We start from the raw sequence: 13,550 nt of genomic DNA on the forward strand, positions 1-13,550 counted from the left end.
TGTTCACATCAACTACTCAACAAGAATCTGGATGTAACATAAAACACCTGTTGATAAAAATGAACTTTGAAGAAAGTCCATACATGATAAAATTCATCAGATATGTCTCTGGAAAAGTAGACAGTATATCAGTACTCTCAAACTTTATCAGTTGCTCTCCCCTCCTATCTGTTTTATTCAATCTTATAATGGGGCTTAGTTCTTTTAATCTGTCAGCTTTCATAAGGTCTCACAAATTAACACTTTAATCTTTTACTTCACTTTGCTGCACATAACCTTTTTTTATTTAATTACAGAAAATCAAGATACTTCACCAAGCATTTCATTCTATAAAATGGAAGAATAAAATATTGAAAAAATGTTTGAACTTCTCGTTAAAATTTTTAATTCAGAACGATAAATGTTTCCAACATTATCTTCTACTTTGATGACCAAGAATCAAAGTGGAGTGGAAGAACAATTTGCAAGTGCTGAGCTTTGCTGCATTTGCTAATGTGTTTCAAAAGTTTTAACCAGTTTCGTATATTTGCACTATCAGAGCCCACAAACTATTGGAAATAACCCACGAAATGAGAACCTGCATAATGGGCATTTGGGAACAAGAATAAATGCCCTTATGCAAATTACCAAGTTGCAGGATTCCTGGAAAAATATCATACATTCATGTCATACCAATCGCCTATGACATTCTAATGCACTGTATTTTTCATAAGTGTTTTACTCTTTCTCTTAAAATATTGTTCAACAATAGCATCAAAAGATTTCAGACTGGCATAACACCAACTCTGCACTGAAGTCATATAGTTTTCACCAGTTAAACTTTGTTTTCTTTTGCAGGTCTTGCCAGCATGTGAAATGGAAACAGACACAATTTGTTCAAATTTATGTTGCTCTCCATTCTCTTGTCCCACACAAGTATCTGATGGCAAAGAAGGCCCGTTTGCTGTCAATGATGTGCTTGCATTAAGTGGTGATAGCCTATGAGACAGGTGATGTTTTGGATTGCTGTTTCTCGTTGGTTGCTTTGCTAAATGATGATGTGCAGATTTCCCTTCTTGGTACCAGTTCAGCAAAGAAGCCTGTCTTGCCCTTACAGGTATCCCAAATAAAGGAACTTTGGATTTCTGCTCTTTGAATAAGGGAACTCTTATTTTTCGTTTCATTGGCACTTGAATTCTGTTGATATTTTCTTCATACAATTTATCCTTAACATCAATACTCTTCCCTGCACTCAGATTGCTGTCTTCAGTCAAGTCTTGCCAGACTTGCTTTGGTGGTACCAGTATTTTGTCATTATTTTGGAACGTCTCCTTATTGCTGTCAGAACTTGATCTTTCTATACACAATTTGTTTTTACTGGTGTAGTCTTGCTGCAGTTTTTCTGGTGACTCAAACATGACACCCTTCGGAATAACCAGAGATCTTAGTCTTGTATTCGGGTGAATGAGCATTTTCTTGCATTTTGCCTTCTTCTGCATACATTCTTTTAGTGTTTCTGGAACTTGGATTTGCTTTAAATCATCAATTGGACTGAGATATTGACAGAAGTATGCCTCACATGCCTTCGTTTTCACCACAGGGATAATAGTACAAGGTTTCAATCTGGCCACAAACTCTTGCAATTCCTGAAACGAGGAGTGATCTGAATAGGGAACCACATGTACATCTTTGTGGCAGACTCTTATTTTTCGGCTTGTGGGGATAATAGCAATTGTAGGGCACATTTGACTCCATTTGACCATGTTGAATCGATTAATTTCATTCTGGTCTACGACTTGGATTCTTCCGGCTCCCACCTCTGAAGTGAAGACATTGCACAGTCCCAAAAGCTGAAACATCTGAAGTCTCCGAGGACTCACCACAATCCAAGTTTTAAATATCATAGCCAATTCTATTAATAATGATTCTTTGCCCAAGTTATACAGACCTGTAATTACAGACAGAACAATTGCTCAAATACAATGTGCTTAAGCAGGTAAAAGTGGAAAAAAAAGGAAGAAAAGGCAAAAAACAAAGAAAAATGAAAAAAGAAATTGTGTGTACATGTGTTCTTTCATAATCAATCACCAAGATGTTCTAATAAACTCCACAATTAATTGTCTTTTAAGTATTGGTAACTATTGGATTGCAAGAAATATGGCAGTCTCAAACAGCAATGAGATGACGCTGAGATAAAGACAATGTGCTGGAGAAACTCAGCAAGTGGAGAGAAAAAAAACAGTTAATGTTTTGAGTCCAGTGACCCTTCGAAGGGTAAAATGTTTTTCTCTCCACAGCTGTTGCCAGACCTATTGAGGCACTTCCTGTTTTTGTTTCAGAGAGAGACAGAAAGACAGATAAAACTTCACAATGCACAGTACTTTTGTAAGTTCCCTCCGTAAGGATTAGATTAATGTGCTCAAAGTTTTGGAACTTGGCTTGAATCCATTATCTAATAACTTAGCAGCAAGAGTACTATCACTGAATATAATAAAAAGGGTCTTTCCATAAAGTCCAATCATAGAAAATATTTCCTACAATCATGGATGCGACTTTTCCATGTTCTACAAACGTTTCTATTACACCCTTTTAAATGAGTTGCAAATTTGGAATCCGTTTAAATGAGCATGAATCATTTAAGATGCCAGGACTCATTGAGAGCTTGGTGAATAAAGCATCCAGATCCTAGGCTTTGTTAATGAGTGCACAGAGTACAAGAGGAAAGACATTATATTAAACTTGCATGATACATCCGTTTGGCCTTAGTTGGGGTATTAAGCTCAGCGCTAGATGCCAGATTTCAGGAAAATTGGGAAAGCATTAAAGAGACACTCGAGAAAAGAATCTCAAGAATGTTCCAGGGATGAGGAACCTCAGTTGTGTGGTCAGATTTCCTAAGTTGGGACTGTTTTCTGAAAGAGAAGGTTGACAGTAGATTTGATAGATGTCTTCAAAACTATGAGGAGGCAGAACAGAAGAGAAAAGAAAAAACTGTTCCTAGTGTTCGAGGATAATGAATTAGATGGCAAATTTAAGGTAATTGGCAAAGCAAGCAACAGAGGCCCAAGGAGAACATCTTCAAATGGCAAGTAGTTAAGATCGAGATCGTAAGTATATGGTGGAGGAAGGTTTGATTGGGACACTCGAAAAGGTACTTAAAGTATTATCTGAAAAGGACAAATGCACAGAATTGTGTGAGAAAGTGGGGGAATGGTACTAAGTGCATTCTAAAAGTGGTGAGAACAAAAGGCCTAATGGCCGCCTCCTGCTCTGCAACAATTCAGTGATTCAGTACTGAACTACCAACTATTTTTTCCTGTGAGGTCACCTAAAGCTTGGGAGGTGTAGTGTGCAAACTCATACCTTCAGAACTTGACAACTAACAAAAGGATATCATTGCAAAAAACAAAATCTTTCCAACATTCTTCCACTTTCTAAAGTCACTAACTGATACTACAAAGCAACAGTAAAGATTCAGGAGACCTTCCAGTATCTTACTTGAGCAGTCAGTCCATGTGTGGTGGAATATATCAGAAAGAAGGATGTATGATAGTTAGTTTTGGAGCGGGTGGGGGGAGAGAGAGAAGAGGACTGTTATGCAACAAAAGCAAGAGTCACAGAAGGGTGCCTACACATCCCCAGTCTTCTTAGAGTAGTATCCTCTCCAACACTCAGATTTGTGATTATTCACATTTTTTCTCCATGTTTCCTGTCCGCACCAGTCTCACCCTGCATTATAAGCAGCTACAGCTCCTGATCATGCATCTGACTGGAGATTGTCCAGCAGTTCGAGGAGATAGACTGTTTCCTGCCTAACCACCTCTGACTCACGATTCTTGCTGCCTCCACAAAATGGAGCTCTTTGGCTATGATGATCTGGAGATACAATCTAAATTCAGTTTTCACCCAGATGTTCTCACACATATTTTCCAACAGTAATATAATCAGCTGTAGATCAGGAACCCTTGCTTATCCAATCATGCCACAGCTATCCATCAAATAACTGAATAGTAACATTTTCTTTGTGACACAGTTTTACATTATTGCTTGATACTCTCCACATGCAATTCTTTCTAAATGTATTAACAGTTATATGCAGCTTTTTAACATTTAAATGAGCTACCATTTGGAGATTGAGGTTATCAATCCCAACAAGATGCTGTCTGTGATGTGCCAACTCAGACACTGACCGGCCTACAGCAAACCTTTTATTTTCCAGCATGAATCACTTCTTCCACACAATCCACAATAACACTACACAGAAATCAATCTTAGTCTCAGACAGGTCTGCTCAGATTTTTAAAATCTATGTTAAATTATTCTACCTTTATCTCACCTCAGCTGAAGAAAGTCAGTCAAGCTAAGAATAATTCCACAACTGATCGCAGTGATCTCACTGGCAATGCTGTCAGCTGTGGGTGTGGGCTGGCTCCCAGACAATGCCAGAGCAGACAGACTTAAATTACGAACAATGCTGCAGTCCAGCTAGCACATGTAAACAAAATTAACAGCAAGAAGGTTCAAAACTTAGCTGAATATGGAAAAAGTATGTGAGAAAAATGATGTCTCCCTTCACGTATGCATTCTGTGCCTATCCTAGTAGCACAGATATTCACACAAAGTGGGCACCTGAATAAGCCATCAAGTTTCACCATATTCTTATATTTTATTAACACAATAACGACTCCAGGAAAGGGACTGAGCTTTTTAAATTGAGGCTAGTAGTAGGAAAAATAAGATTTGCCACATTCTTACCAATGACTACATTGTGCTCCGGGTGAGCGTTGATTATTGCTTTGATCTCATCAGTAGCTTCTTGACGGGAAGGCACCATGGATTCGGGGTCACAGTTTGTATTGTCTAGATACAGGAGATCTATCCTTCTTTCTGTGTTCAGTGGTGGATGGGTGAACATCACAGGTGTGTAACGGAAATCCGCTATATAAAAAATAAAATCAAAATCTCCATCAATGTCCTCTGGCTGATTTTCAGCAACCCTTAGTCTTTGTATATTGCACATATCTCAGAATCAAAGAGTTGTACAGCATCAAAACAGACACTTCAGTCCAACTTGGCCATTCTGACCAGATACCCAAAATTAATCTAGTCCCATTTGCCAGCATTTGACCCATATCCCTCTAAACCCTCCCTCCTCATTGACCCATTCAGATGCCTTTTAAATGTTGCTATTGTACCAGCCTCCACCACTTCCTCTGGCAGCTCATTCCTTACACGCACCACCCTCTGCGTGAAGAAGTTGTTCCTGAGGTCACGTTAAATCTTTCCCCTCTCATCTTAAACCTATGGCCTCTAGGTTTGGACTCCCCTACTCTGAGGAAAGCTATTCACCCCACCCATCCGCTCTTCATGCTTTTATAAACCTCTAAAAGGTCACCCCCATCTTCCTACATACATGGAGAATAGCCTCAGTCTACTTAGTCTCCTTCCATAGCTCAAATCCTCCAACCCCAGCAACATCCTTGTAAATCATTTCTACAGTATTCCAAACATGGCCCAACCAACGCCCTGTATAGCCGCAACATAACAATACAAACTGCTATACTCAATGCACTAACCAGTTAAGGCAATCGTACCAAACGCTTTCTTCACCATCCTGTCTACCAGTGACTCAACAATCAAGGGAATATGAACCTGCACTCCAAGGTCTCTTTGCTCAGCAACATTCCCAAGGGCCCAAGTCATGCCCTGATATGCCTTACTAAAAGCAACACCTCACACTTACATAAATTAAACTCTATCTGACACTCCACAGCCCATCGGATCAAGGTCCCGTTATACTCTGAGATAACCTTCTTCGCTGTGTACTGCACCACCAATTTTGGGATGATCTGCAAACTTACTAACCATTCCTCCCAACATTCACAACCAAATCATTTATATCAATGACAAAATGCAGTGATTCTTGCAGCACAATGAGTCACAGACCTCCAGTGAAAAACAACCCTCCACCACCAACCTCCTTATCCTAACTTCAAGCCAATTTTGTTTCCAAATGGCTCGCTATCCCTGGATTCCACATGACCTAACCTTGCTAATCAATCAATCTACAAAACAGAACCTTGTCAAACATCTTGCTGAAGTCCAAATGGACCATGTCTAATGTTCTGCCTTCGTCAATCTTCTTTGTCACTTCAAAAAACTCAATAAAGTTAGTGAGACACAATTTCCCACACACAAATCCATGTTGACTATCCCCTCAACAATCCTTGCCTTTCCATATACATATAAATCCTGTCCCTCAGAATCCCCTCCAATAAATTGCCAACCATTGACATCAGGCTCACCAATCTATAGGTCCCCGGCTTTACCTTACCACTTTTCTTAAATAGTGGCACCACTTTAGCTAATCTCCAGTCTTCCAACACCTCACCTGTGGCTATCAATGATATAAATATCTCAGTAAGGAGCCCAGCAATCACTTCCCTAGCTTGCCATAAAATTATAGGATACACCTGATCAGATCCTGGGGATTTACCCACCTTTATGCCTTTTAAGACATCCAGCACCACCTCTTCTGTAATATGGACACTTTTCAAGATATCACTATTTATTTCATCAAGTTCTCTAGCTTCCATATCCTTCTCCACAGTAAAATACTGACAAAGTGCTCATTCAGTATCTCACCCATCTTCAGTGTTTCCACACGTCAGTGGCCTTGTTGATTCTTAAGGGGCTCTCTTCCCACCCTTGTTGCTGTTTTGCCCTTAATGTATTTGTAGAATCTCTTTGGATTCTTCTTAACCCTATTTGCCAAAGCTTTCTCATGTCACTTTTTTGCTCTCCTGATTTCCCTCTTGAGTATACTCTGACTGCCCCTAGAGTCTATAGGGTTTCACTCGATCCCAGTTGTCTACACTGACTATAAGCCTCCTCCCTTTCTTTGACCAGAGCGTCAATTCCTTTAGTCATTCAGCATTCCTTACACTTACCAACTTTGCCCCTCACACTAACAAGAACATACCTACTCTGGACTCTCACTACCACATTTCTTTTTAAGGCCTCTGATTTTCAAAACATTCTTTTTACCTGTGAATAGCTTCTCCTAATGTGTTTTTGAAAGTTCTTGCCTAATACCCTCAAAATTGGACTTATACTAATGTAGAACATTAACTTTTTGATCAGGTCTATCCTTTTCTTTAATTCTAAAACTAATAGAATTATGATCACTCGTCCCAAAGTGCTCCCCCCATTCAGTCATTTGTCCTGCCTTATTTCCCTAGAGAAGGTCAAGTTTTGTTCCTTCTCTAGTAGACACACACACACACACACACACACACACACACAATCAGAAAATGCTCTTGTACACATAAAACAAATTCCTTTCCATCTATATGAGCAATTTCTATAGAGGTCACACTGGGACTTCCTAATGATCCCAAAATGCATCTCAGGTTACATATCTGATCTCCAGTAAGCCAGAGATTGAAAGATCTGAGCCAATGTGTCCCATGCCCCTTACTTCCAGAAGTGCAATGGGAGAAATGATGGAGAGGAAAGAGGTAACACCACAGATGAGGGGCTTCGGAAATAAGCACAGACAACATAAAAGGAAAGAAAGTCAAAAGGTGATCAAATAGAGGCATTAAAAATGATAAAATATTTTTACAATTCAGTTATCAGCTATTTCCACGAGTCAACAAACTTGCATTAAAAGGACACAAGTTAAAATAACCATGCAAGAGACAAAAGTTCTTTTTTGTGTGTCAAGGATTGCTCAAGCAAATAAAGCAATATCCTACCAAAAACACTGGTGAAAACAGGAACCATAAAAGTTTTTTAAATAAATGCGGAATATTACTTTTAATAGAAAAACTAAACTGAAACTTGGAAACATCACAGTAATCTTTCGTGAAAATATTTCACTCTATTTAGGTGTGTACCTTTTGAAAAGCAAAGAAAAAGTTACCAGCTTTCTTTTTAAGGTAAATATCACCTTCCTGAAGTCTTTTCATTTAATCCCACAGTCATGCTCCGACTTTTCTTTTTGGACAGTGATTGCTTGTCTTCCAGTTGTTGACTCAACTGACCAGTCACTCCAGGCTGTGAAGCAATCCAGCTATTTGACCATGGGGGGCATCATCATCAAGCCAAATCATGTCCGAAGCCAAAAATCAAATATGTGCGTTTAGAGGGTGTTAGGACGGGCTACCGTCCCCGTGTTCGTTTGAAGGAGAGAAACACTGGATCTGATTCAAAATATAAGCTGTTTACTGAGAGAGAGACGTACACAAAAATACAGTGAGGTGTTTACAGCTCACTGGAGAAAGCGCCTTCTGAAATCTTTCCAAAAACCCCTGCTTGATATATTGTTCGCTAAGCTAACGCTACGTAATCACTCACACACGTGATCTCTCACAGACAAAGGCCTCCTGTGAACAGGCCTCGGCCTTGGCAGGTATCCACGAGATGGTCTGTCTTGTAAACAAGGTCTCCAAGTAAAGGCTGCCATTGTATTGGTCTGACCTTGATAGTCCAGCTGCACAGGCAGTTTCGGTAAACAGTCCAAACAGCAGCTCCGCAGCGCCCCCCGATTTCCCAAGCAGCAACTACAGTTCTACCCTACCTAGGCTTATTATATATACATCCCAACAAGGGTGAGGGTTGGGCAGGGGCAGGGAGTACTGGCTTTCCCCCTGTACAGCTGTGGGATATAGGTAAATTAATGTTACTTCTGCAATTATAATTTTGTCACAGGCAAGGCCGGATAAGACAAGAGATAAACAGGAGTAATGGGTACCGGCTTTAGGGAAGTGGAGCATGTAAACAGGGGAGGGAAAACAGTGAAATTTAAAAAAATATGTAGGAACCAAATTATATAAATATTGAGTATTTGTTGAATTCAGTGTGTTTTGTCCCTGCCTTGTGGACATCACACCAACTTGCAAGTGTGAAATAAATGACATTACTGATTCAGATCTTGTCTCGGACTAAAATTATTGAAGTGAGTGAGCTTTGTTTCTCACATTGCCAATGGGAAAATGTCTCTTATAAAACTCCAGCAATTTGACTCGTTGAGATCAGCTAACTGAACACAGACTGGAGCATCAAGCAAATGCCACAGCACTTGGTGCATGGCCTGCTGAGCCACCAGGTGGAGCTCCTTAACCACTGAATAAAAGTAATTCCTTAATGAACAAGGAAGACAGCATTTGTTAAAACAAGCTGCAGGGCATTGTAATTTGCCACAGCTAACTGGTTGCTTTTTCCTTTCCATCACCTCATCAAGTTTCTGAGCAGAAAATTGTAGTGGATACCCTAACTTTTCGACATGGTTTCTTGCATTGACATTCCAGCAATGCTGGAAAATTTGATTCACCAAAGCCACTCAATTACTTTCAAAGCTGCAGTGATCTGAAAAAGAATGCTCGAGTGAGAACAAAGGAGAACAATACAGCACAGGAACAGGCTCTTCAGCCTTCCAAGCCTGTGCCAACACATTTTGCCCTTCCATGCTAAAACTGCCTGCACTTACTGGATCCATTGCCCTCTATTCCTTTCTTATTCACTTATTTGTCCAGGTGCTTCTTGAATGCTCTATTATGTCTGCTTCCACCATCTCCTCTGGCAACACTTTCCAGGCACTCAACACACTCTGAAAAACTTGCCTTTTCTTTTAAACTCCATTCCTCCCACCACCGCAACACCTTGAACCTGGGTCCCCTAGCAATTGATCCCTCCACCCTGGGGAAAATGCCTCATACTTTCCACTCTATCCATGCCATTCACAGTCTTATAAACTTCTGTGAGGTCACCTCTCAAACTCCTGTGTTCCAGTGAAAACAAACCCAGTCTATCCAACCTTTCTTCATAGTTAAAATCCCAATTTTACTAATAAACACTCTGGTAAATCTTTTCTATACCCTCTCCATCTTTCTGGTTGTGTGGTGACCAGAACTGGATGCAATATTCCAAGTGTGACCTGACTAAAGTTCTATAATTCTGCAGCGTAACTTGACTATCCCTATACTCCATGGTCCTTTCAATGAAGGCAAGCATGCCATAAGCCTATTTTACCACCTTATTTATCTGCACTGCCACCTTCAGTGATCTGTCGACCTGCACACTTAGATCCCTCTGCATATCAATACTCCTCAGGGTTCTGCCATTCACTGTATAAGTTCCACCCATACTTGTCCTTCCAAAAGGCATCACCTCACGTTTGTCCAGACTAAACACCATCTGCCATTTTTCTGCCCAGGTCTCCAGCTGATCTATATTCTGCTGTATTCTCTGACAATCCTCCTCACTATCTGCAATTTCACCAATCTTTGTTTGGTCTGTAAACTTACTAATTCGACTAGCTGTGCTTTCCTCCAAATCATTTCCATAGATCACAAACAGCAGAGGTCCCAGCATTAATCCCGATGGAAGATCATTAGTCACAAAACTCCATTCCGAAAAGCATCCTCCCATCGCTACCCTCGGTCCCCTATGACTAAGCCAGTTCTGTATCCAGTTTGCCAGCTCACCATTTGTACCAGTCAGACACGAGGAACCTTGTCAAAGGTTTTACGGAAGTCTTTGTAGACAACATCAACCGCTTTTCCCTCAATCACCTTCATCACCTCCTCAAAAACCTCAATCAATTTAGTGAGGCAAGACCTCCCCTGCACAAAAACCATGCTGTCCATCGCTATAAAGTCCATTAGTTACTAAATGCTATAGATCTTGTCCCTGGGAATCTTTTTCAATAACTTCCCAAACACCAGTGTGAGATCACAGGCCTGTAATTTCCTGGATTATCCCTGCTACCCTTCTTCAACAATGGGACTATGTTGCTATCTAAAGTAACTGTTCATTTACCTTTTATTTACGTCAATGCTATCCAGCTCCATCCTTTTCACTGTACACTCTCAAATTCTTTTCCGTTCAGACAGCTAAGCCAGACAATTTCAAGAAAATCCATTCATGGAAACTAAATTTCCGCCCTGCTGAGATGAATAAAAGGACTGGAATTTTCATTCTATCGTAAGGGTAATAGAGAAGTATAACAACACACCCTTGTGTTTGACCAAATTGAACAAGTCTCAAGCTAAAAGGGAGTGGCAACTTCAATATCTTGCTTGTTCACTCCAGAAAAGGTCTTCTGAAAGCTTCAATTAGAATTCTAAGAATATTCATTTTTGAAGTACATAAAAGTTGAAGTTTTCTAATGTAAAACTATCTGTAGCCACTGGATTTCAAAATAAGACTTCTTTAAAATATATATATATATATATATATATATATATATATATATATACAGTATTTGTGCATTTTTAGGAAGTTTCATTTTGTCTAACTTCAGTCAGCCTCAGGAGAGAAGGCAAACACGTTAGAGGCATTCAGGTCTTTCCCTGGTTTCTTCTGCAAAATGGCAAATTAGTAGTCTCGAATTAATGATTTCCATCTCAATGTAACTGAGTTAGGAATTTTAACCAATGGAGATGGTGGCATAGTGGTTATGTTGAGACTGTTTCCCTAGAAACATGGGTTCAATTCCATCATAGTCACTGTGGGAATTACAATTAAATTAATGCACCGATAATTAAAAATCAGTCTAACATTGATCATGAAATCATTGTTGATTGTCACGAAAGTCCATCTGGCTCACTAACAGAGGAGATTGGACATACAGACATGACTGTAGACCCACAGCAATACGACTGACACAAATGCCATTGAAGTAACTCAACAAGCCTCCAAGTTATATCAAGCAAAGTAAGAAAGGAATGAAACTGGCTGTACTCTGGAAGCAAAAATATCATTCACAGCCCTGTCAACCTTGCAAAATCCTCCTTATTGAAATGTGGGGATGTCAAGACTGGAAGAGGTGCCTCCCAGACTAGTCATGCAACAGCCCAACATAGTAACACTCACAAAATCATACCTTACAATGTCCCAGCTCCCACCACAACTATCCCTAGTGTGGGGAGGGAATTGCCATCTTGGTAGTCCTTAACATTGATTCCAGACTCTTTGGAATCTCCAGGCATCGGGTCCAACATCAACAAGGAAATCTATTGATTACCGTCAATTAAAGGCTACCACTGTGCATTCCATCCCCAATTAAAATAGTACTCTTCCATCACTAGAAAAGCACTGAGGGTAGCAAGAACACAAAATGTCCTCTTGGGTGGCAGATTTCAATGTCCATTATCAGAAGTGGCTCAGAAATATTCCTACTAACCGAGCCGGCCAAAACTCAATAGGCTGAGGTGGTTTTCCCTGGAGCATCAGAGGCTGAGGGATAACCTCAGAGGTTTATAAAATCATGAAGGGCATGGGAGACAATAAACAGACAAGATCTTTCCCCTCAATTGGAGGAGTCCAGAACTGGGCAGCATAGGTTTAGGGTGAGAGTGGAAAGATTTCAAATGGACCTAAGGGGCAATGTTTTCATGCAAAGGGTGGTGCATGCATGGAATGAGCTGCCAGAGGAAGTGGTGGAGGCTGATACAATTACAATATTTAAAAGGCATCTGCACGGGTGTATGAATAGGAAGGGTTTAAAGGGATATGGGCCAAGTGCTGGCAAATGGAACTGGATTAATTAGGATATCTGATCAGCATGGACAAGTTGGACCGAAGGGTCTGTTCTGTGTTGTACAGCTCTAGGACTCTATGACATGTCTGCTGGGTTTGCCACTGGTGGTGAGGGAACCTACAAAAGGGAAAGTCTCCCCAACCTAATAATCATCAATCAAGCTGTCACAAATTCACCTATCCATGACCATACTGATAGAAGTGACTACTGCATTGTCCTTGTAAAGTCCCAACTCAAATTGAAGATATTCTGCATCATGTTGCCTGGTACCATCAACAAGTTAAATGTAATACATTTTAAACAGATCAGCAATTCAAAACTGGACAACTATGAGGTTCTATGGGTCATCAGCTACAGCAGAATTGTTTTTAAATGGAACGTGGACATCACTGGCTATGTCAGTATATATTACACTTCCCTAATAGTCTAGCTAAGAAACAGCCATAGTGTTGTGGGTCTGGAGTCACATGTGGGCCAGGTAAGGATGTCTTATTTCCTTTCCTGAAGGACATTGGTGAACTAAGTGGGTTTTTCTGACAATTGCCAACTGTTTAATGGTCATCAATAGACTGTTAATCCCAGATTTTGGTTAAATTTAAATCCTGCTATCTGTCAAACAAGAAGCTTGGCCCCCAGAACATTACCTGGGTCTCTGCATTCATAGTCCAGTGATAATGCCACTAGGCCAGTTCTTCAAGGTAGTGTCCTAAGCGCAATCATCTTCAGCTGTTTCCATCATAAAGTCAGAAATAGCATTTTCACAGATAATTGTACAATATTTAATAACATTCATGACTCCTCAGGTAATGAAACAGCCCATATTCATATTTAGTCAGACCTGGAGAGCATCCAGGCTTGGGTCGATTTGTGCATCACACAAAATGCAAGTCAATAACCATCTGTAACAAGCGAGAGTCTAATCACCTTTCTTGACATTCCACTGAAACCATCACTGAAACCCCCAATATTAATATCTGGATGGTTATCACTGACCAGAAACTGAATTGGACCAGCCATATAAGTA

At 40.2% G+C, this 13,550-nt stretch overlaps 1 protein-coding gene across 2 annotated transcripts in view; it reads right to left on the reverse strand.

Annotated features, from left to right (window-relative positions):
- Positions 1-432: 432 nt before the first annotated feature.
- The window catches only part of LOC132828437 (5' exonuclease Apollo-like), a 173,720-nt gene continuing 160,602 nt past the window's right edge, over positions 433-13,550 (reverse strand). For both annotated transcript variants that reach the window (XM_060845565.1, XM_060845563.1), the window contains 2 exons: positions 4,735-4,917; positions 433-1,927 (listed from right to left, as the gene is read on the reverse strand). In XM_060845565.1, the coding sequence (XP_060701548.1) occupies positions 690-1,927; positions 4,735-4,917 (1,421 nt within the window). In that variant the 3' untranslated portion in view covers positions 433-689. The remainder of the gene's footprint in view (positions 1,928-4,734; positions 4,918-13,550) is intronic.

This window comes from Hemiscyllium ocellatum, chromosome 26 (genome assembly GCF_020745735.1).
Source record: "Hemiscyllium ocellatum isolate sHemOce1 chromosome 26, sHemOce1.pat.X.cur, whole genome shotgun sequence".
Classification (NCBI taxonomy): Eukaryota; Metazoa; Chordata; class Chondrichthyes; order Orectolobiformes; family Hemiscylliidae; genus Hemiscyllium; species Hemiscyllium ocellatum.